Source organism: Neolamprologus brichardi, chromosome 12 (genome assembly GCF_056152115.1).
Source record: "Neolamprologus brichardi isolate AB-2024 chromosome 12, ASM5615211v1, whole genome shotgun sequence".
NCBI lineage: Eukaryota > Metazoa > Chordata > Actinopteri > Cichliformes > Cichlidae > Neolamprologus > Neolamprologus brichardi.
Window position 1 is genome coordinate 20,290,304 of NC_142115.1, and position 24,227 is coordinate 20,314,530.

Consider the following 24,227-nt stretch of genomic DNA (forward strand, 5'->3'; position numbering starts at 1 on the left):
GAGCATATGTTGTTCTAGAACCTGAATGCATTTTTCTGCATTGATGGTGCCTTTCCAGACATGCAAGCTGCCCATGCCACACGCACTCATGCAACCCCATACCATCAGAGATGCAGGCTTCTGAACTGAGCGTTGATAACAACTTGGGTTGTCCTTGTCCTCTTTGGTCCGGATGACATGGCGTCCCACATTTCCAAAAAGAACTTCGAATCGTGACTCGTCTGACCACAGAACAGTCTTCCATTCTCCCGAATCTTCGGATGATGTCATGCACAGTTGATGATGATAACTGCAAAGTCTTTGCAATTTTCGCTGGGTAACACCTTTCTGATATTGCTTCACTATCTTTCTGCGCAACATTGTGGGAATTGGTGATCCTCTACCCATCTTGGCTTCTGAGAGACACTGCCACTCTGAGAAGCTCCTTTTATACCCAATCATGTTGCCAATTAACCTAATTAGTGTTAATTGGTCTTCCAGCTCTTCGTTATGCTCAAATGTACTTTTTCCAGCCTCTTATTGCTACTTGTCCCAACTTTTTTGGGATTTGTTGACACCGTGAAATTTTGAATCAACATCTTTTTCCTTTCAAATGATACATTTTCTCGGATTGAACTTTTGATCTGTCATCTACGTTCTATTCGGAATAAAATATTGACATTTGCCATCTCCACACATTGCATTCAGTTTTTATTCACAATTTGTTTGGTGTCCCAACTTTTTTGGAATCCGGTTTGTAGATTATTGCTGTGTATGGCTTATTTCTAATCTGTGAACTCTTCCACTAGAGACCTTGCAAACCAAGGCCATGTATATTGCAGTGCCTTGCTACAGCTAAGGATGCTTTATGAGCATAGATTGGTGAAGGACAACCTCCTCATTTTTACTGTGCCATAGTTCTGAACCCAGTGCACTGCATCATTTTTAGCTTTGACACCCTCGATAAAAACAACAACAACCTCTCTCTCTCCCCTTTCTGTATAAAGCAGAACTAATGGTGCCAAACTACAGAACCTGCATTATTATCTTTATTGACAATTTTTAACATATGTTTTTATGATATTCCTTTAATGCTTTAAATGCTATCACCCTTATCAAAGTGACCCTTTAAAATCCAAACAGTTAAATATCTGCATGATTAGTGAAAGTATGAACTATAATCTCTTGTCCTTTATGAAAGCGTAACACATCTTCTTCATGAGGCAGGAAGCTGTGTTTTCTCACATGCACGGTGCAGCAAAGCAAAATGTGGTTACTGTGTGTTTTACTGTTTATTCGTGCGTGGTTATTTTTAACCTTCACTAACACATCCATCCTGCAGAGTCGTAGTTAGTTTTGCTGAAATGAATCATGAGGTCAGCTAAGCAATCCGCACATAATATGTCAGAAACTAAGTTTGTTACTTGTTGCTATCTACCGTATTATCTCATGACAGCAAAGTAAGAGGAGCGGCCTGTGTTTGTGTGTTGTTTTTAGATAAAAGTACTGTAAATAAACCATGAGTGTGTTTCACAATGTGAGTGCTAAATTCATAAATTCACAACAAGTAATCAATAAATATAACAGCTTACATAACACTATGAGCCAAATATGTAACCTATAAAAGCTTGTTTCAGTGTCTGGCTTTGGTCATGCAAAATAAGAACTCATGTTAAAAAAATGTGAGCTACAAACAAATTGGTTTCCTCAATTTGTTAGAAAGTTTAAAACACCTTCACATTTCTGGTTGGATCACCTCTCTGCCTGATTGACCCAATCAGTGAATTATCTTGTAGAAAAGTGGAAGTTTGAGATGCAAAAAGGAGTCACGTCTGAGCGCACTGCCGTCCTCCTCACTCATCACAGCATTTCTACACTGAGCAACTTTGCCATCTGTGTTTCTTCTTCTTGCAGCTGTTTCCTCGCGGTCAGGAGAAACCCAGAACGTTAAGGAACGGCTGCGTCTGCCTCCGTGATTATGGCTCCATGCAGCAGGACAACCATTGAGAGCTAATTCAGTCATTAAAATGATAACAGATGTGTGTTTACAACAGCTGCTGCACTTTGTGCGCATTAGTTGAATCATCTGCAGCAGAGGTTGGCATTGCAATATCAAATTAAAATCATGTTGACCAAAGCTTAAATAAACAATGTGCTCTGGCCTGCTTCCCTTCCACATCTGGCCAAAAGCGTGCAGCTGTCAGAGACAGAACCATCAAAGCCAAGTCACAAAACTCACGCTGGGCAGCACATGTGTAGTAAATTCAAGACTTTTGTTATTTACGTGCCAGAAGAAGAGAATAATAACCTTTGCTGAAGTAGGATATTAATATTTAACGTTGCCCACCGATCATATGGGTAATAATAATAAGTAATAGCTAACAGCCTAATGCCGCGGTTTCTAGGACTACAATCAGTCATCAGTAATTTGATATATAAAAAAGTAAAAAATTGTTTAGGTTGAAAAAAGCAAAGAAAAGAAAAGAAAAGAAGAAGAAGAAGAAAAACATCCACAAAAACAATCAAATGCCTCACAGCTATTAAAGTGCAAGACCACAAAATGCAGTAGTGAAATTAGGAGATGGAAGTGTTGAGAAACCACCCCGTCAGCTGACTTTGGTTACATGCTGTTTCTTATACCTCTGCAAGCATTATCTCAGCTCAGTTGGTACTGTGCACTGGACACGATCATCACCAGCAGAGAACAGTTGTTGCTGCAGGTATGTTGTTGTTGTTGTTGTTTAATTATATGCAGTTATACACAAAGATGTTTATTCAGATTAAAATGAAAATGGGAAACATTTGTTTAAATTAAATGTTTGTTTGTTTTCACAGAAATTCCAAACATATTTTCACCCTTAGAAGAAATGGATTATATAGAAAATTTGGACTATGACTATCCTGAAAATGTGTCCTACACTTATAATGATTCCTCCAATATCACTACACATGAAGAGCCAGTTTTTCAGCACAAGCCAAAATGTGAAGGCTCCTGTGTGACTTTAGTCATAATTAATGTGATCATTTTCCTGCTGGGCACCTGTGGGAATGTTTTGGTCATCTGGATTTCTGGCTTCAAGATGAAGAAAACAGTCAACACCATATGGTACCTGAGCCTTGCGTTCTCTGACTTTATGTTCTGCTCCCTCATCCCATTCACCATTGCCTACACAGTGACTGAGGATTGGATTTTTGGCAGTTTTTTGTGCAAGTTTATCCCGTCAGTTATGTTCCTCAACATGTTCAGCAGCATCTTCGTCCTTGTCCTCATCAGCGTCGACCGCTGTGTTTCAGTCATGTTTCCAGTTTGGGCTCAGAACCAGCGCACTGTTAGAAAGGCATTAGTTGCTGTTGTCATGGCGTGGTTGCTCGCCATCGCAGTTAGCATTCCCTCTATGATTTTTCGGGATGTTAAGGAACACCTAGGTCGGATGATTTGCTTGAACAGTTACACACACCAACATGGTCACAAGTTTGTCGCAGTGAGCCGTTTCATCGCTGGCTTTGTTATCCCTTTCATCATCATTACCATCTGCTACTCTATCATCATCCTCAAGCTTCGAACCAACAAGATGGCCAAAAACACCAAACCATTCAAGGTGATGACTGCTCTGATTGTTGGGTTCTTCATCTGCTGGCTTCCGTACCACGTGTTCATCCTACTTGAGCTGAACCCCCACCACCACAACCTCACCATTTTGAAGATCGGACTCAAAGCAGGCACTGCTTTGGCAGCAGCAAACAGTTTCCTCAATCCTGTGTTGTACGTTTTCATGGGCAACGACTTCAGGCGTAAGTTTAAGAGCTCTCTGCTTTCAAAGATGGAGAATGCAATGGGAGATGAAGGTCGTACCACCAGCCGTTACCTGTCCAGGTCCAGCTCCATGGATGGACGAGCCTCTACACACATCTAGATGTGCAAAAATCCCCCCAAACTGTTTCAGTCAGTTGGTTCACTGGACAACAAAAATAATGTTTAAAAATGTGCAATCAATCAACATGTAAAATATGTCTTTACTTGGAGAAGGAGAACTGTGAATGAAATATGTATATTCCAGCTGTAAAAATGACCGTGTATTATACATTAGACTCAAAGCATTACTTGTATATTAAGTGTTTTACTAAAATAAAATAAATTAAAAACAATCATATGACATACTTTCATGCATCAAGGAACACAAAGTGGTGCATACATTTGCAGATCACTTTCTGATTCTTGCGGCACTCCTGCATGGTTGGATGGTTAATAGAAAGCCTGATTTGACTGGTAAAACACTAAAACAAGAAGGAAACAACTTGTGTCTGTTGTTGGAACAGACACAAGTTTTGACTTGCTTTCTTGATATCTTAATTAAAAGTTAAACGAAGGATGGTCAAGAGCACTCACAAAACTGTGGTTCTAATTATAATATAACAACGCATTATAGTTTCATGCTGCAACACTTCAATAAGTGTAACTGACCACAATACAGAGTAAGACAGGGTGAAGCTCAGCCAATCACACAATCTGTATTCGCAGATACTGTGCAACAATTTATGGTATGTCATGTATGAGTGCTATGAATGTAGTTGTAGTTGTAAAAGTTTGACTTTTGTTGCTGCTTTTCTTTGTTTCTGAGATTAAACAAGATCCATTAAAGTTAGTTCTCTGATTCACTCTCTAATTTCTCAAAAATTGAGGCTTAATTTGTATTTGGAGGCTGTGCTTTTCAAACAAACAATCACCTACTGAAAATGTACTCATTTCCTATCTGCAGTGAGATATACATTTGGGAAACTGTAAAAAAAGAAATGCACAGACAACACTAACATCAGTTAAAACTGTGCTAAGCAATGTGTTTCTGGTGATGAAAAATCTGTAGCAACCTTCCAGTTTATTGTACATCAAGCTGTTTGCCAAGGAAAAGATAGACTTCTCTCTCAAGGCCAGTTTTCATTTTTTGGGAAAATGTGAAGCAAGAAATATCAAGAAAGGGCAAGAAAGGAACGGAGCCATTGTTAGTAAAATGTGTTAATTTTGTCAGAAAATGTTGTCGTGGGGGAGTGAGGTTTGAATAACATGTGAGGCCAAAATCATTTCTTTTCACAGCTTTAATAAACGAAAAGAATTTTAATGTCTGTTGTCCATCCGCATTTCACTGACAATTCCAGTTATGTCACTAACATTTTATTTGCACCTGTATCTGATCCAACGATATCACCTCCGCCTCTGCACACCAATAGAACCACATGACATATTTGCACACTGTGTTTGAGCCTAATTTTGAGTCTAAACTTTAAAACCACAAAGATGAGACAGAGATAAACACTCATAACATTTTTAACCTAAGAGATAACACAACAGGAATTTAAGAGTCTGGGGATTTTTATTCACCCATCTGGCTGAAGGACCGATGAGCTCGTGCCATGTCGAGGAATCCATCGTCCACTTGTTCACACTTCACAAGAATCACACCTCCTACGCCATTAGCGAAAATTTAGTCAAACTCACACAATGATCACCTAACAGGTCTTACACAAAAAGGGGTGAAGGTCAAGGTGACATTTGTCGTGTCAGATTATCATCCGGTCGTTAAGTCTGACGTTACTAGCCCTGTCTGGGCCTAAACTCCGCTGCAGGTCCATATATCAAACAATCACTATGGCATTACTGAGAGTTGAAAAACTGTCTAAAGTCTTTCATCTTTAATAAAATGATCAGTGTTCTGCTCTACCAGGTGTAACAATTGAGTATAACATCCAGGCATCCATGAAAACGGAATTTATGACATTTAACGGAGTTAGAAGTTAGCAGGAAGTTAGCTCGCTAGCTTCTATCTAAATACAATATAGCATGTCCTGACTGTGGCGTTTTGGAAACAAATTCAAACGTACAGCTCTGTTATCACTTCCAACATAAATGAAGACAGAAAACTAAACAGCAGTGACGTTTGTAGGGTTACTGAAGTTTGGCTAGCTGGTATATAATGCTACGTGACCGCTAGCGACACAGCTATGTTAGCATAATATAAACAAGCTAACTTTTTTTCCACTCAATAAAAGTTAACGTGAGTGTTCTCGGTGGTCAGGAACAAATGTAATCGCATGGCAGGATGCTGTAAAAGGACCAAACTTCAGCCAGGAGAACAACTGAGATAATCCATCCACAATACGAGGTTAGTCATTCATATACTGCTGCATGGGCTGGGCTGTAGTTACATCCTAAGGTTTTAAAAACTGAGCTTAAATAAATGATTAGCGGTAATAAAAGCCGAGGGAGGTCAACAGTGATCACTGACTGTTTTAGGAGCTTTTTGAGATTAAATAGAAGAAAATACATAACATTAAACATGTTAACAACAGAAAAGCCATATTAAACGCAGACTACTTTAGGCCCGGAAGTAGGATTCGTCACGTCATCACTTAACGACCGGATAGGCTTCTCCGATAAATGTCTGTGCACTTTTGTATACCCATTGTTTTCCACACCTTAACTATTATTGTCCATGAAATAATATTAATAATAATAAAAATACTCTGGAACTAAAACACTTTTATTTGGTGGTGAAGTAGATTAAATCGTCCTTGATATGGCTGTTTGTGAGTCTCACTGACTTCTCAGTGGAGTTTAATTGTCTTAGTTTGTACAGTACAGCCAAGCAGTGAGAAAACCTTATCACCTTCCTTTTGTACTTCACACATTACAATAACCAGTGAATTTTTGGTAAATCGTGGGCCGGATGAGTTCCTATACCTCAGTGACATTCTGCTGAAGCAGTGTAGGGCTGTGAGAAGACACAAGTAGATTTCTCAAAACACTGACAGTGAGTCACAATGAGACTCTCCACTATTTCTGATCTGAAGTTCAATTGTTTTTTTCTGGAGTTCTGCCCACTGAGGCTTCAGGAAAACTTTTATACTGTGAGTTAAATGTGAAATATCTGTGGTTTACTGTGAAATACCAGTTATTTCATCAATATTTTACTTGCATATATTGTATATGGTGCAATGGTATCATACCGGTCACTGCACAAGAACAAAGAAGCCTCTTTTTTCACAGCATGTTTGAGGCTATGTTTGAGTACGGTGGGGGGAAAGTTATACTTAAAAAGATAAACGCTCAAAACACTTGCATGCACACTTTAACAGAAAGGAACAGTCTCTAATTTCTATGGTAGTTGTATTTTAATCAAGAGAGACAGAATTTCAACACAATACGAAACATGAAGTTATAAACTGATTTGCATGTCACTGAGTGAAATCGGTATTTTATCCCCTACAATACAATCAGAATTCTGGCTCCTATAGATGGGCTGTGTGCCACATTACAGTCGATCAATTTCAGATACTCCTGACTCAACTTGATATGTGTGTAAAGCACACCTGTATACAGATTCAGTCTTTCATTCGAATCTGTCCACCACCGTGGACAAGACCAAAGAGCTGTCAAAGTGGATGAGGGACCAGATTGTAGACCTGCACACAGACTGGAATGCTCTACGAGACCACCAGGAAGAAGCTTGGCAAGAAGTTACCATTATTCTGAAATGGAAGAAACAGGATGGAGCCCAAAACTACACAGGAGGAGCTTAAAATGACCTGAAAGCAGCTGGGACCACAGTCACCAAGAACACTTTTGGTAACACACTACACCCCAATCTTCCAGCATCCGCAATCCCCCTGTAGGCATGTTCCCACAGTCAAGCTACAGGACACACTGAAGAGGGGTCATGGATGGGTCTTTCAGCAGGACAATAACCCAAAACATACCACCAAGTCCACAAAGAAATGGCTAAAGAAGAAGCACATTAAGGTGATGGAGTGGTCTAGCCAGTCTTAAGACCTTAGTGTTTTTGAAAATCTGTGGTGGGAGCTGAAGCTTAGAGTGTGTGAGAACCTGGTGAACAACTACAAGAAGCGTTTTACTGCTGTGGTTGTTGACACGGGTTTCTCCACCAAGTAATGAGTCAGTGTGGGGTCCAAATACATAATTCACTCAGTGACACACAAATCAGTTTATAACTTTTATGTATGACTCACTGCAAAAATGAAACTACATCAGATGAAATATCTGAGACTGAGGATTCAGAAGAGGATCAAATAATTATTTCCCACGCTGCAAGAAGATTCGCAACTTAACAGGAAGCATGAGAGGAATTGAGTTTTAGTAATTTTTTAAAATGTTGAAACAGTGTAGGGCTGTGGGGAAACCCTTAAAGCACAGATTACCTGAAACCCTGTCAATGAGTAACAATGAAATGTTGGTCAGAGATTTAACCTTTAAAGCTGAACTGTGTTTGTAACCTGCCCACGTATAAATGTGAAAGAGTTTGCATAAAGTCAGGAGTTCTACAAACTGTGTCAGAAGCCACTGGATGGTTTCTGTTTACAGTCACCACAATCAGTCCTGTTTTAAAACCAACACACATAGTTACTAGTAACTATTCTACTATGACTTTAAATGTGATCTAGATCATGCTGGAGGAAATGCTGGCAAACCTGACAAAAACCATAAGTAAGTCTTAGGGTCATCACTCAAAAACTAAGCAATGTGTCATGTGCAATTACTGCTGATTACGTGACTTTTTGGTTACTCCGTGGCCTGAAATGCATGGTAACATAATTACAAGTTAATACAAACATCAGGCTACAGACCACAATAGGGACACACATTTTTGATATATCATTGATAGCCATCTCACACTCAGCCTGTCATTAACCTGTTATTAACTATTAAATGACTATATGATGCCTTTGCTATGCCTGTAAATCTCATGAAGCTGTGATCATCAAGATATTTTGCAAATGTGGTTTTCATAAAAGTGACTAAGGTGCTGTCAGACAGCGTATGTGTAAATGTAGCTTGACACCAAGCTGTGGCTTGGTGTAGGAACATCATTGGTTTCTCCAGGAAATGTTTGTGGGTGATGTGAAAAAAAATGAGGCACAGATGCAGTGTTGTCTTTAGTGTTTTACAGAAAATATATGTCACTATACAGTTTTATCATTGATGTTTAATGCGTCTTTCTTCTCTGGCGTCTAGCTTGTATGCTTTTTTGATTATGATTCTGCTTTTGGAGTTCAGGATCATTTATTTTATTTATTTATTTAATTAATTATTTTTGTTGTTCAAGCATACACCTTTTGCTGCATGCTAGACATATCTTCAGTGATCTACCCTGGCCTATCAGCTGTTACAGACAGCCTTTCCCAGATGACCCAGCCGGGGTATGCCAGGCCCCGGCTTGAATCCAGGGATCCTCTGATATGTATCACCCTTCTTCAGCCAAAGCCAGCTTCTATGCTGCTTCCAAGATTTTTTGACAGTTTTACTCATTTGGAGTCTCCATATCCCCAACAGCAGTATGACTCAGTGTAGAGACTGACCTGCAAAGGCCCCTCTCACCCACACCTTCCACCTCTGCCTCTGACAGCTGGCAACTAGGTCCACATCTTTCTTTCCTGAGCTTACTGTACTCTAACTGGTCTTCCCACGGGACTGTCAGCTCCAGTATAACAGACTAACTTCTTTCAACTTTCTGGATAACTGGACAGTGTCTGGTCTGAGTGTGGTGGCTACAGTAATGTCCAGGAACCTCAGCTATCTCCCTGGCACAACCAATGTACACTTTATACAGCTCTTATTTAGCTTCAGTGCTGAGGATGCAGCTTCACTGCACCAGTTCCCACAGCAGCCACTACCTAAAACACGTAGTGAAACATGCAAGAATAATAACAATAATAATAATAATAATAATAATAATAATAATAATAATATAGTGACAAGACTGCCAGTTTCTGGAATATTGCCTCAGGAAACATGGCAAAAGGCATCAGAATTTATTTAAACAATTCAAACCAAAGTCATTTATTGACAAATTTCTAGTCATAAGCAGCAGAGACACAACATTAACACCTGCAAGGTAAAGACAAGTCCATCAACCATCACTAGCTTAAGAAACCCAATTCAAAAGAGCTAGTCCCAGATCTTCAGTAGACAGTGTGAGGAGCAAACATGTAGCTGGTGTATGGGAACAGAGGCTACGATATTACAAGCCTGCATGTCATCCCTGCTTTGGTTACATGATGAAGATCAGGCTCAAGCTGCCGGGCTGCGGTTGGCTTACACTCAGCTTTAACATCTGGGTTCTTGCCTTCTAGCTTTGTGTTAGTGTCTGTGCAGATGCTTCAAAGAGTCATTTCAGCGGCACTGGATAGATGTTTCTGTCCTGGATACAGTTTGGTCTTTACCGTCATGTTATTTCTCTTTGGTGCAGAAAAAATAAAAGTATAGTTAACATCTCCACTCATGGAAAGATGCAGGGTGGTCTATTTCTTCCCAGCACAACTGACATTAGCTCATTGGAGCTTGCTTGCAGCTTGCTTTCTCTCTAATCACAGATCATCCAGATAACTAGCTGTAGTTGACTATCTGATAGTTGTAACTGTACAGTAATCTATTATATTACAGCATTTCAGAAACATATAATGCGTTTTGTGATGCCTTTCTCCCAAAACTAGACAGCTGTAGTATAAATGCTGTTTGGTTGGGAAGAGAAAGACAAGACAAGAAATATCTCGCTTACATCCGTCTGGCAGAGGTCACAGAGGATGAATCCTGATATCTTTGGTAATCCCTTCAATTTTCCTCCAGCCAGTAGGAGGTCAACATTTTGACAGATATCCACAAGGCTCAGGTAAATTCTCATGACTTTTTCATTCCACACACTTTTCCTCTTGGACAACCCAACCACCGAGGGCAACAGGCCAGGGTACTCCTAGTGCTGGTCCCAAGCCTGGGTAAATGAGGGGGGATAGTGGATATATATAGGACAAAGGATGTTGAATGTGGAGCTGTCAGGCCGGAGTAAAAGGGCACCATGGAGAAAATTCATGGATGTAGTGGTGTAGTGCAGTGTAGGTGAGATGGAGAAAGGGCGAAAGGGCACAGCCAAAAGATAAAGAATTTTCATCTTGGACCTCTAGAAGCTGCCATTAAATTTTTTTTGTACAATTATTTAAAGATAATTGAGTTAGTTCTCAAACTCATTTAAAAAATACTCAAACTCTGCATTTTGTTTGATTTTTATTTTGTCCAAAACTTTGCTAGTCAGACTCAATATTTACTGCTAATTATGTTTCACTAAAAGGTCCAAGGGATCTGGAAAAGTAACAAAAAGCATTCGAGTTGAAAAAAAGAAATGAAAGGAAAAATAGTTAAATCAAAGGTTTTTATTAATGTTTTTATTACTAATTAAACTGAAAGAGATGGTTAGATTGCTATCATCTTTAAAAGAAAGGAAACACAACAAGACCCAGGAGCTGATCATTAAACAGAAAAGGAAGTCAAAAAGGACTAAATCACCAAATTACAGGGTCAGAATCACAGGAGGCCCTGCTAAGGCCGAAATAGACGTGCTGTCATGTTATTATAAGGTGGTGAACACGGTAAACACAGACGGCAACCTCTATAAGGACAAAAAATGAAGCCCTGGAAGTGCTACAAACTACATTCATGGTGGAGAATGAATCCTCACAGAGTGAAAAGACACAACTCTACAGGAGAAACATACATAGCAACACACTTTTACTACAGCAAAGTTTAAAATAAGACTGTTTATCCTCCTAAGAATAACCTACATTTTTACATAACCCTCTTTCTTGCTAGAAAAAAAAAAGAAAGAGAGAAGGTTGGTTTGCAAGGTGCATTCCTGGATCAAGCAAGAATTGGGAAACTGTTTGCTTTCTATGTTGCAGCAGGTTGTTCTCTCAGTTCTCTAACATGTACAGAGTGTTGCTAAAAAGAGAGAAAAAAATGTCTCTGTTCAAACTTTCTTTAGATGTGTTTCTGGTTTCACATTCTAAATGAGCTAAATGAGTTTTCACTTGTATTATATTCATTTTGTACTATTTTAGTTTATAAACACAGTTTGAATGTTATTGCATCCTCACTGGCCACATCATTAGGTAGGTCTGTTCAACTGCTCATTAATGCGCATTTATGCATGTAGACATTGTGCAAACCAGCTGCTCTTCCTTAGAAACTGGCATCCCATCCTTTATCAATAGTTGAGGCTGCTGGTGGTGTAATGGTGTGGGGGATACTTTCCTGGCACACTTTGGACGAACTGAGCATTGTTTCATCACCACAGCCTTCCTGAATGTTGTCACTGAGCATGTCCATCCCTTTATGACCACAGTGTACTCATCTTCTATCCTACTTCCAGCAGGATAACACACCACACCGCAAAACCCAAGCCATCTCGAACAGGTTTCTTAAGCATCACAGCGAGTTTACTGTGCTGGCCTCCACAGTCACCAGCTCTCAAACCAATAGAGATAAGGTGGAGCCGGAGATTCACATCATGGATGTGCAGTGTGATGCTAATATGGACCGAAATCTTTAAAGAATGTTTCCAGCCCCTTGTTGAGCACTTCTGAAGGCAAATCTGTCTCCAATGTTTGTCTTTCATATACATGTTTTGATATTTAACCTGCTAAAAGAAATTAGCACGTGCATGTTAGCAGCACATGACATTAGTATTTATAGCTTTAGGTAACGAAGCAGAACGCTTGTCAATGCTTAGTCTTGTTTTTCTCTTGGCTGCGCTCTCAGAGGTTTACAGGAAAGCCTTGTTGTGCACACTGAACCATAAAACTACAGAGCGCCTAAGGGTCACAGCAGGAAAACACTTTTTCTCTTACCTGTAGTCACAGGCAGATCGCTATTGTGATATGGTATGTGATATATTAATAAAAATGTTTAAGACTACTACAAATCGTAGCAGATTTCTAAAAATTCAGTCACGAGTCACTCCTTGGATTCACTCATTTATTGGGCCATATTACATTACATTCATTCCATAGAAAATACATTCAAATGTGACACCTGTTCAATAAGTGCCGGCTTGTCAATAAATGCAAAGAGCCAATAAAGTTTAAAGCATGTGTTAAAAATAGAAACAACCTCTCCCGTTTGCCTGTTGCAATACAAATATTTTGAACGTGTCAGCATACACTATAAAAATATAGTTTTATTATACTGAAAATGGAAGTCAGTTAATGCTGTCTGGCTCTCAATCACCGGTGCTGTTGTTGTTTTTTTATTCTTGGATTTATCAATCTGTGTATTTGTTTGTGTTTAAGCGGCAGAGGAGATCGAGTGCCGTTTTAAGACGTGCTGCACAAAGGTTTGCTGGAGTTTTTTTGTTTTTTAACAAGGAATAGGAAAATGATTACGAGCTTTAACGGTTTCAAAGCTTTTTTTTTTTTACAACAAAGCAGTAAAAAAAGAAAGAAAAAAGACAGTTTTCACATTCAGTATGATTAGCTCTCATAAATAAACCTCTACAACAGTCACTACTTATAAGGTAAACTCCAGTCTATTACACGAGTGTAATGCCTAATTCCTCAGTGATCTTTGGGGAAGGTGTTGCACACCGAAGTGCTTTTTGGATTTCTGCATCGAGTCCAGTGTTAAGAAAACATATTCACAGCCAAATGAATCAACGTGTGCGCTGCTCACGGGAGATAAATAAATGCCGCAGACATTAATCCTCTTCTCTCCTCGAGTCAGTCTCTTCGAAAGGGATAACTCAGCTTCTTGAATAACCTTCTGATTTCTCGTACATACAGTGAATTAAACACCTTACAAAATCTTGGAAACACACAGTATCATCACCATCAGGTAGTTATACCCTGCATATTGCATTTTCCCCCCTAACAAAGAGATACAGCTTTCAGTGAGCTTCTTATATAAAATAGTTCTGTAACTGTAATAGCAGCAGAAAAATTAATGTTTTGACTTGCACAAAATAAGCTCACTGAACACACTTTGCAGTGTTGTATTGTATCTTTTGTCAGCACAGTCAGATGAGCCCCTCTGTAGTCACAGCTACTGTAGCTTCTTTGTGTTAAGGCATGTGCACATGCCTACACAGCACATGTGCATAGAGCAGGATAAGGAGTGCTTTTCATTCAGCAAATGAGAGAAACACAAACCTTGCCTGCTAAAACTGTCACGTCTACTCCATGAATGCATGAAGCTGATTTAGTTTCGTTTTAAAAGGAAACAGATGACTGAAAAAATGAAATAGGTGTCCATCTACATGACTTAATAGACATCTAACGCAATAAAAAATCTATTTATCTCATGAAATTCTACAAGATGTGCAGAAATAAAAAGGAAAACTAACAAAATAAAAAGGAAAACAGAGGTCTTCACATTTATCATCTTGGCATATATTCCTCTGGAACCCCAGACATGTTTCTTTTCTTCAAAGCAGCGTCTACTGTTCTGATCAGTTCATTGATGTTTGAACGCATTTCAGGAGTATACGGGTCGTACTCGAGCTTACGTAGCCCCGACCGCTTGAAGTTCCCGTCCTTCTGGCCCTCGACGCAGAGCAGGCGATCCTCAGAAACCTTCAAACCCAGAAACTCGACCATTCCTTTGAGCTTGGTGAACAGGTCCCTCTTCAGATCCTCAAAGTGGACCACGTGGACGTTCCTCCCATAATGCAGCCAGTCCAGCGTGTGGGACGCCCACCAAGGGGCATAGTTCTTGACAAACTCGGGCCACTCTGCAGGACAAAGAGGCCACAGAACATAAATAAATGAGGGTTTTGGGTACCAGTGCACAAGCTAAAGGGCATTTTACAGTACAAACTGAAATACAGCAGGAAGAACATCTACAGCCACCCTGGGAACAGCAGATAGATCACCTCTGGCGTCCTGTGTCAGGTTTTGGTGGATTTTTTTCCTATCTTTAAGAAAATGACTTTCAGATATTGTTTATCAGCTGTAGTTTTTTCAGGCCTGACACTTCTTCTTTTGTCCTCCACTTCTTCAATTTACTAATCTTTTTTTTTTTAAAAGACACACGGCACACCATGCTGCGATATACCAAGTTTTGGCTAATAGCTCTTTGCTCTTGCAAAAATACTATTTTGTCCTAATTAACTGCGTTATGTTTGGCATTTTTCATTCACAACGTATGAATTTTTTTTCCAGCATGCTAGTACAAAGTGCCTAAAGATACAATTTAAAATTGGTTCTTTGCTAAGTTTGTCTGTTATGTGTTGACACACACTGGTTCATCCTTTGAGTCGGTTGCCTTTATGCTTGAATGACTCATAGGTCAACATACAAAAAAGCACTGCTATAGCAGACTGCAATTAAAAAGAAGTGACGGGGCAGCCAATTTCCAAAGCAAAACCTTGAAAGACCTTCAGAAAGCCACTTCAAAGTGCTCAAGAGCACTTCAAAAAACACCAGAAAGGCTGGCTCAAGGCTTTTGCTTGACAATGATGAAACAATTGTAAACCAAAAGTGTAAGTGAAAGAAAGATAATAAAAAAGAAATAACAGAACTGAGCCGTCTCCATTAACACCAGAAAATTTGCACTTTGAGATTTCAGCTTAGACGAAGAAGCGGTTACCAAAGGTTATTAAGTCATAATTGTCAAAGAGCTTATATTGCTAAGTGCAAGTTCTCGGTAAAATGAACTTCGGTACAAAAAAGTCAAAGTGTCAGCGTGGGCTCAGAGTTAAGAGGAAGTGAGAGCTGTGTTAGCTGTGTTAGCACTGATGTCATTCAACTCCAGAGGCAGGGAGGGCACATTAAGTAATTTCTGAAATGTCCGGACATTTTTGGTTGTCATTCAAACTGCAGAGTTGCTGTGAGAAAACCTTTTCTTTCAGCTTCATCTAGTGGCCCATAAAAAGTGGGAGCTGGCAGGAGCTGTGCTGCATAAGGACAAATCTTTACTGCTGGGAGAGGGTGTCGATAAAGTTTAAAGTCTGCTGAGTTTGCAATGTCTCAGAAACCAATAATAGAGGCAACTTTAGTGCCAGAGTGGACAGAATATCAGAAATTTCACCCAAAAACACAACCAGCAGTGCAGAAATGCCAAGAACAATAAAAAACATCAAAGTATTTTAACTTTTTCTCCAAAATCCTGTTCTGCTCATTTCAGAGTGAAGACACAGACAGTATCTTTTTGACAGATTACCCCAAAAAAGGCATCTGTATAGCCGCTAAATCTACAAGATAACAGTGGAAAATAACTCACTGTGCTTTCTAAAATGGCATGACCTCCAAAATAAGTTGCACTTGCCCCTGAGCTGACATTATGGGGCCACGCTGGAAGGCATCAGTGTCTGTAACATCATCTGTGCCCCACAGTCTCCCTCTGCGGAGGTGAATGCATCAAATCGTACATGTGGGGCCCTGCGCACAATGTCACGCTGACCCGCTCTCCGTCTATTCGAAGTGGCAGCTGTCAGAAAGCCTTTCTCTTTAGTGATGTCACCGCATCATTTTCCAAACAACAGAGGGAATAAACACTCATTGGAAATGGCAGGCCAAATGTGCTGATGTTTCCACAAAGAGAGACAACTGCTGGGTCGGCAACTCTCCAGCCTCTGGGGAAAAAAATCGATGAAACCTCGCATAAAGTCAGACGAGACAAAAGCGGTTGCCACGGTTACTAAGACATGAAGAATGCAATAGGAAGAGCAAAATTTGCCTGAAATATAAAGACATCTTAGCAAGCTGTCACCTATATTTTAGACATAGTTATTAATGAAAAATAAACTTAATCCATTATTTTAAGCATCAAGTGGACAAAAGAGGAATTAAACTGTGGCTCACACTGCACCCTGGATGGAAGACATTTCACCAGCTTTTTAAACTGTGTATTTAAAAAACATATTCGTTTTCTGACTGATAACATCTGCAGCTAACAGCATAAAAAAGGAAACAAAGTAAACTGCTAAGTATTCAGATCATGTATACATATATTTCCCAATTTAAACCTAGAATGAAGATCTGAATCAGACTTGTCATAAACATTTCTAATTTATCTGACTGCTGATGCTGTGGCTCAATGGTGTAAATGATTTTCAAAAGACAAAATGTTGCGCTCAGCCACACTGGTGCAGGTCAAACCGCTAAAAAAGGCCAGAGTTTGATTGCATTTCCTCAATCCTTTGCTCTTCTATATCACAGTTTATCAGTTCTTTTGTTTTTCTCTCATTTTGCAGTGTTTCAGTTTCTACTTATTGTGAAGCTTTACTCAAACTTTGTTCACCACAATGTTATCAGTACAAAAAAATGAAATATGCCCTCAGTGCCTCAGTTTAATGAAGTCTTTTATTTTCATTTTCTTCATAGTACGATGACGGAGAGACTTCCATGCAACATAATATTCACTGATCCAGAGATTTCAGCAGCTTACCTTTTCCTCTCCAGTGGGCCTGGGAGGCAAATCCAATATGTCCACCATATTTCCGGTTAAATTCTGCCATCAAGGCTTTGTAGGGGTTTCGTATCATGAGGATGCTGGAGTCGAAGGCTTCGATTTCTTTCCTGCCGCTCTCATGTGTCTTAATGCATATTGTCCTCCCACTCCGCCAGTGGTCGCGCTCCCCTTTAAATCCTGTGAAACAGCCCAGAGTGACTTTATAGCATCCACAGTGGTGCATTCATGGCTGAGCGTCTGTGAATCGTGTCAAAAACATGCCGAGGCATACCTTTATTGTACAGGGAGCCATCAAAGTAATAGCTGCCGGTGTAGAAGCCAGTGGCGAGCTCTATAAGGTGGCGAGCCCAGGTGTTGCCAGCTCCAGGGAAACTGGCGAGGGCCACCAGCTGCTTAGCACGAGTGGGAAGGAAGTGCCGGTCCATGCACCGATTATCTGACAGTGGACAAGGATCAGCCGATTAAATGAACCTCAAAGTTTAAAATTAATACTGAAAATCAGTCACTTCCTGCGTATTTACACAGTTTTGTAATAACAGACACAGAATTATTCAGTTTCAACTTTGGATGATTGTTATAGAAAGAAAAATTTTGTAATAATTAGGGTTTGAATTATTGAGTTATGTCTCAGTCATGCAAGTGTAAAAACAATCTCCTTAAAACTTGCAACAGGATGCAACCTGTCTCCAAATATTCATGATCCAGACCAACTGCAATCTCTCTCAGACACTGTGTGAACAAAGCGACTGACTGCAAGTGGTCACAAACCAGACAACAACTTCTCAGCTTCACAGCACTGCTGTCTTCCCTAGTAGGGTGTAGCATTGGGCCAAAACCATGTGGTGTGGTAAACAATTGGTTTTTCCACCTGAAACCAGATTTAAAGCTAACACATTCAGACCTCTGACAGGTTCCCTTTTCTGGGTTCAGCTTGCCAAGAACGATCACATGAAGTTCATTTCCCACAGCAGCTGATTTTTGTTTTGTTTGTTCACAGCAACCTCCATTTCTGTTTATTGCAATGTGACTCTGCTGATCCAAGCCACATCTCTCCACTGCATTAAGGAAACACTGCCCACAACAACGCCTGGACTGCAGACAGACCTATTCTGGATTTTTGAGTTTCATAACAATATTTGGAATAACAAGAAATACAGCGATAAGCATGCATGTGTCTGGAACCCAAGATTTTACAGTCAAATCCAAGAACATTCATGATGATATTGTTTTAAGTAAACGTTTTAGAGCATAAACTATTTAAAAATTTGCAAATTTACAAAAAAGGAAAAAAAACAAATAAAATGTAAAGTTATAAATAATGTTCGGATGATTTGCAACATCGAGTGTGCATAATGGCACGAAAATAAGAATTTAGTGCATGCGTGTGTGTGTGTGTGGGGGGGGGGGGGGGGGGGGGGTCACGCAGAAGAACTCAGAAGTGTGACTTCCTCATATGTGACCCCTCCCTTTGCTGTTTGTGTGCATGTCTGCAAACTCCAGACAATAATATCACAGCCATTTCTTTTTCTTAGTGCCCTCTGCTCCTGCTTAAACTGTGTGGACACACTCGGGTGTTTTCACACTTGCATCCTGTTTGCGCGCACACAAAATGCTAAGACATTTTTATTTCTGTTTATTCCCCAAATTGTTCACATGTTGTGGTTTTAAGCTTTATATTAATTTTTAGTTTTTCCACCTCATAACAAGCAAAATATCTCAGTATTAGGAAAAAGGGAGGCACAGTGGGATAATTATACCTGTTGTGCAAAAAGAAGGTTATTATTTTTACTTCATGACAGAAATGGAGAGAGAAACTAATTAAATTGGAGCCAAAGTGCTTTGGTGTATTGCATCTGGGTTTCCTAAGGTAGGGACCCTGCCCACTCCATATGAATAAGTGGTTCATGTCTTCATTCCTGTGTGTTTTTCAGGTTGGTATACCAGGAAACCACACACACACACACACAGACACAGACACACACATAGACACACACACACACACACAACCTTTTAGCACTAGTGTAATGAGTCTTTTTAGGGACACGGCTGTTTATCTTAGTTTAGTCTGTTGCCATGGCATCTTAAGAAAAAAAAAGGCAGGAGCTATGTTACAAACAACGCTTTTTTAAGCTTCATAATGTACCGATAATCTGTGTGTGTGATTGCGTGTATTTATTTTCAGTACTGGGACGCTGAACCCTTGGCATATGGCACAGTGCTGATAGTGTTAACGCTGTGACTGGGTTAAGGTTTAAAGTGTGACGCTGGAGGTTTTTTTAGTTTGTAATTCATTTGATGTTGTGAGCTCAAATGAGAACAGTCATAGTTATTTAAAAGTAACTCTGAGGCTGTGATTTATGCTGTGAGATACCTGAAATATTAACTGGTTGAAAGTGAAGCCTCCTGAATGAATCTCAGTTTGAAACTGAGCACGAGTTACGTCTGTTGTTGACATAAAGTAAGTATAGCCAACGCTGGACACTAGAACAAAGGAACATGTGGAAATTTATAACAGGGTTTGTAAGTCATGTTTATAACCAACCAATCACTTGTTACTTTGGTACAACTAGTCCTAGGACTCGTAACATTAGTTCACTGCTCTTTAGTCGATGAGTTTGCATAAATTGCAGCTTTTCCCCAATATTTGGTTTCTGGTCAAACAGGGAACTCTCCAAGCGGACCAAAGTGCGTCACTGCAAACCACACCAGAACATTCAGTCTGCTTACTGAGCACATGTGTCTGGGGAAGAAGCATAGATAACACATTTACTCCTAACATTCGTATTTATATATCTGTTTCCCTCACTTCAGTTTGCTAAAAACTGTGCACACTGCATTCTCCCTGAATGCAAAGTGTGCTTGGCAATGGGAAGGCGTGTTTGTTCAGACTGTCAGCACACACCTCTTAGCCTCTGAGCTGGATCATGCTCCCACTATGGAGTTCATTTGGAAGTACAACTAAAGCCACCTCCTTTAAATTAGTCTTGGTGGTCTCGTCTGTACCTGAATGTGAGAGTGCCAAGCTGACATCTAGACAAATGAATCCCACCTCTTTATCCATGTCTCTTTATGTGGTTCTGAAGTCAATTATCTCTTCCTTTAGCCCCACTACTCCATGAAGTTTCCTAAAAACCGGGCTGATAGCTTTTGGATAGTGTGGAGGTACTCAAAATGTACCTGCAGCTCAGAATTAGCTTAGCAGAGGAATTAAATAATTGATACTAGCGCAGGTGATATAGTTTTCATGTCAGTTGACAAAAATCCACGATAACCTTTTGGCACGTTGTAATTCAAGTGGTCTAAGAGGGAACTACACTCCTGCACCTCCTCTGGGCTCTGTTTTCAAGAGGCACTTCGACCAATCAGACATCATTTTAGACGAGTAGCAGTGTCAAGAGTGAAGTTTCAGGACTTTGCCTACAAAATTTAAAAAACATGAACTTGTCTAAATGAAGCTTACACATACGATCACAAGTCCAATTGTCTTTCTGCCTGCCTTCTTCAGGCCAATCAGCCGCTACTCCATGTACTTTAAATATCACTGCGGATTTTTCATTTTCCTGTCCAGATGCCTTCATGCAACCAGCTTCCTCCCCTCTCCCATATCAGGCTCCATCCAAGCCTCCATCTTCATCTCCATCACCAGCATCTAGATTCCGAGGGATTTTTCCCTAATCCCTATCACTGCTGGGATTCTGCTGCGTCCAATTGACAGATCTGGATCTGATCTATAGATCCCATTCTCATCACAAGTGATGATCACCATTGTGAATTCTGGGCAGCTCAACACAGAAGTTGGCATCTTATCTAAATGAGAGGCACATGCAAGTAGTAGAAGCTAGAAGGCCAGTGAGTAGTCCAAATGTAGCAGTGTGAGTTAATAAGGAAGACAACCACAACTTTTTTTATTGCACATCACAGATGCTATAATTAGCAATGGAGTCAACATAGAAAGTAAGCAACTGTGGAGCCAGTAAATACATAAATATGAGTTGAGTTGAATTCCATGCTAGGCCCAAAACAGCACTAACTTAATATTAGAGTGTAAGATGCATGTGTGGTTGAAGGGGCTAAGAACAGATGTGGCAAAGCTGCAGGAGAAGAACTGTCGATTTTTAAATTCTGTGATTTTTGAAATGATCTTCTTCACTGCATGATCACATCTTTAATCCACCACAGATTCATGCATCTCATACGTGGAATCATCTACAGTTCAGGGTTGAACAGTCAGTGCCAAAATCATTTTGCAAACTTTGCATGACGTGTAAGTTAGACAAAGTTCAGGCTCATGCTGACACTTTGCACTTGAATACCACATGTGTTATCATACTTTAAATTGAATGTGCTAAACCTCAGAGTCTGACTTGGACTTCCCACCAACAGAATGTGGCCAACATTTGAGCTTCAACACATGTGTGGCTTTTCAGCCGCTGCCAGGAAACACTAAAATTTACCTTGAACCTGTGTCTGGTAGACGACAAAGTACTTGTCGTTTCCACAGCTTTCAAACTCTTCCCCTTGGCACCGATTGAGACACATGCCCTCGTCCTCCAGCTCATGCAGGGAGAAGAGGGGCGTTGGGAATCCGCAGTAGCATCGATCTCCTGCGAGCACAGCCAGCGATTTCTCCTGGAACACAACAGCCATTATACACTGAAGACACACTCGCGCAGCGTACAAAGCCCCAACATCCACTCACCCTCTCTGTGCACATGTCCACGCACTTATCCACAGACATGTTCTGGATGACCGCGCTGAAAGGGAGAGCCAGTGTGACATTGTCTGGCTGGTGGAAACACCCTTTGAAAATGGCACTGCCATCTGAAACAGACAAAACAAGCCAGACTGTCACTTACCAACACGAAAGAACACAGAGACCCTAAACTAACAGCAGCACTCGTGTCCCTGGGATAACTTGTAACCTCAAATCCTCTCTGTGGTCTGATGTTGGTGAAGACAACACATCACAAAAGCTGCTCTTCTCCTTCATGTGCAGGTCTTTTTTTTTAACCTTATTTTAATTTGTTATTGACCTTTTTTTCCCAGCCTGCTGAACCTAACTGAAAAGATAAATTAGCTTTTATTCACGATGGAAATGTTTCTCGCACTGCACCACAACTTTAAAGGGTGACACCCAGATTTAAGTGACTGCTAAAGGAAATCTAAACATCCATTTCACATTTATTGCAGGCTGTCAACCTGTCAGCAGCGCCAGTATAGAGTACTTACGAAAATGTCTCTGTTGTCAACAAACTGTTAAGAATTAATGACAGAGGAGAGAAACCAAACAAGCGCTGCTTTTCACTGTGACAGACAGTGTGATGAAGACACCTTGCTTGCTCAGACATAGCCAAGTAAAATATGCAAATGGAGCTTCGTCTCTTTGGTTTTCCTTCCTCTCAAAGTTTATAATGTCACTACCAGTAAACAAGACTATTGAGCACTCGCTCCTTTCCTTTACAGGAAGTATTAGTGATCAGTGGTGTCAGACTTTAAAAAAAAAGAGAATATCCCCTTTATAAATTAGTTCTAGTGCTGTTTGTGTGTGTGTGTGTTAAATGTTTATTTATTTTTGACCTTGTTCTCTGACTTAAAGTTGCATTTTTAATGCCACGTTCTCTCCATGGATCCTGTTTGTGTTACCTTTCTGTGTTTTAACATGCTGCAGCTTTAAATCCATCCAGCTATCACAGAAAATGAGGTCTGAATAACAAAGAGTACATCAACGATGCATCTGTGCTCAGCTATTATAGCTTTTAAGAGCTGGGATTTACTCGGCAAAGCTCGCAAAACAGCTAGCACATCACATTTCCTCCATTTCCTCTTTGATGTTCTGAGAAGCCCTCACATGACATGAGATCGGGGTTAGAGGTGAAAATGCTGACATGAAGTGCTCGCGCAGCAGTTAGATAGAAGGATTAAAAGCAGAAATGAGAATAATAACAAACAAACAGCAGAGGAACAGAGGGGTGCACTGTGAAGCAGGTTCAGCATAGCCAAACTTTCTTTGTGTCAGCTGGCTCAACAATTTCTCAAACCCCCAGTCAGAGATAACGGATATCGCCACGGTTGCTATCAACTGTCTCTGTTAATCCAGGCTTCCCGCTTCTCACATAAAAGAAGAATTCGGACGCATTATGTTTTCGTCCGCTCAAAATTGATCATTTGAGTGCCGCCTGCTTCAGTCAGAGACATTATGAGGAGAGCAGGTGATAGAGATAGAAAAAGAACGGGCTGTAACAATGAAACAGCAAAAGGAAGGCCTGGGGGCGTTCAGGTTTTACAGTGGCCCATACCCCAAAACAGGAATGTGGAAATTACATTAGAGTGTGTCCAGAAAAATGAAATTATTTCAACTGATTTATCACAGACTGGTCAAAGTCCTAATCTTTGTTTAGCAGCCATGGTTTCAGCAGAGTAAAATCAGGTCTAGGATCGAGTATAAAAGTATTCATTTTATGCATGATCTACTGAACTGTGACTATATATGGCGATTTTTGTACTGCAGTCTTTTAGCAGGTTCCTTCAGCTGTGCCAACATTTTTATTAGGTTGCATCTATAAAATGTTTTCCTTCAGGACTTGGAGCATGTTGTGATCATAACCTGCTGTGCACCAGGTTATCTGTTCAGCATAAAGCTGAATGTACCAAGGTACAGCCACCTTCGTCACAATGAGAACCTTGACTTTAAGCTTGAAATACCGCCCTAACCTAATAATCTTGCTTTGTAGTGCACACCTCTGGAGAGACCAGTTGAGCTGTGAAAATATTCACCACATATCTGCATGGTAACTCTCTCTGATCTCACAGTATTTCCAAGAAGCAGGATCCAAGAAAGAGAAAAAGGAAGAGCGAATGCAAAAAGGAAAGGGTGGGTAGAGTCACCTCACCATGTGTTCGGGACTTTTTTAGATTATAAAGAAAAAAGTTCCCACAACAAAGCAACAAAGAAAGCCACAGTTTTATAACAGGTATAGCAGGAGAAATAATTTTTAGACACCCTGCT

At 40.2% G+C, this 24,227-nt stretch overlaps 2 protein-coding genes across 3 annotated transcripts in view; one reads left to right on the forward strand and one right to left on the reverse strand.

Moving 5' to 3' along the window:
* The first annotated feature begins 2,657 nt into the window (after positions 1 to 2,657).
* On the forward strand, positions 2,658 to 4,618 carry cmklr1 (chemokine-like receptor 1). The gene is made up of 2 exons (XM_006784262.2): positions 2,658 to 2,699; positions 2,815 to 4,618. The coding sequence occupies exon 2, from the start codon at positions 2,847 to 2,849 to the stop codon at positions 3,891 to 3,893; it is 1,047 nt and encodes a 348-aa protein (XP_006784325.1). The 5' UTR covers positions 2,658 to 2,699; positions 2,815 to 2,846; the 3' UTR covers positions 3,894 to 4,618.
* Positions 4,619 to 12,776: 8,158 nt separating this feature from the next.
* The window catches only part of wscd2 (WSC domain sialate O sulfotransferase 2), a 41,682-nt gene continuing 30,231 nt past the window's right edge, over positions 12,777 to 24,227 (reverse strand). For both annotated transcript variants that reach the window (XM_006784263.3, XM_006784264.3), the window contains exons 5-9: positions 21,921 to 22,042; positions 21,676 to 21,850; positions 17,493 to 17,657; positions 17,198 to 17,398; positions 12,777 to 14,540 (exon numbers count right to left, since the gene is read on the reverse strand). In XM_006784263.3, coding sequence (XP_006784326.1) covers positions 14,188 to 14,540; positions 17,198 to 17,398; positions 17,493 to 17,657; positions 21,676 to 21,850; positions 21,921 to 22,042 — 1,016 coding nt within the window. In that variant the 3' untranslated portion in view covers positions 12,777 to 14,187. The remainder of the gene's footprint in view (positions 14,541 to 17,197; positions 17,399 to 17,492; positions 17,658 to 21,675; positions 21,851 to 21,920; positions 22,043 to 24,227) is intronic.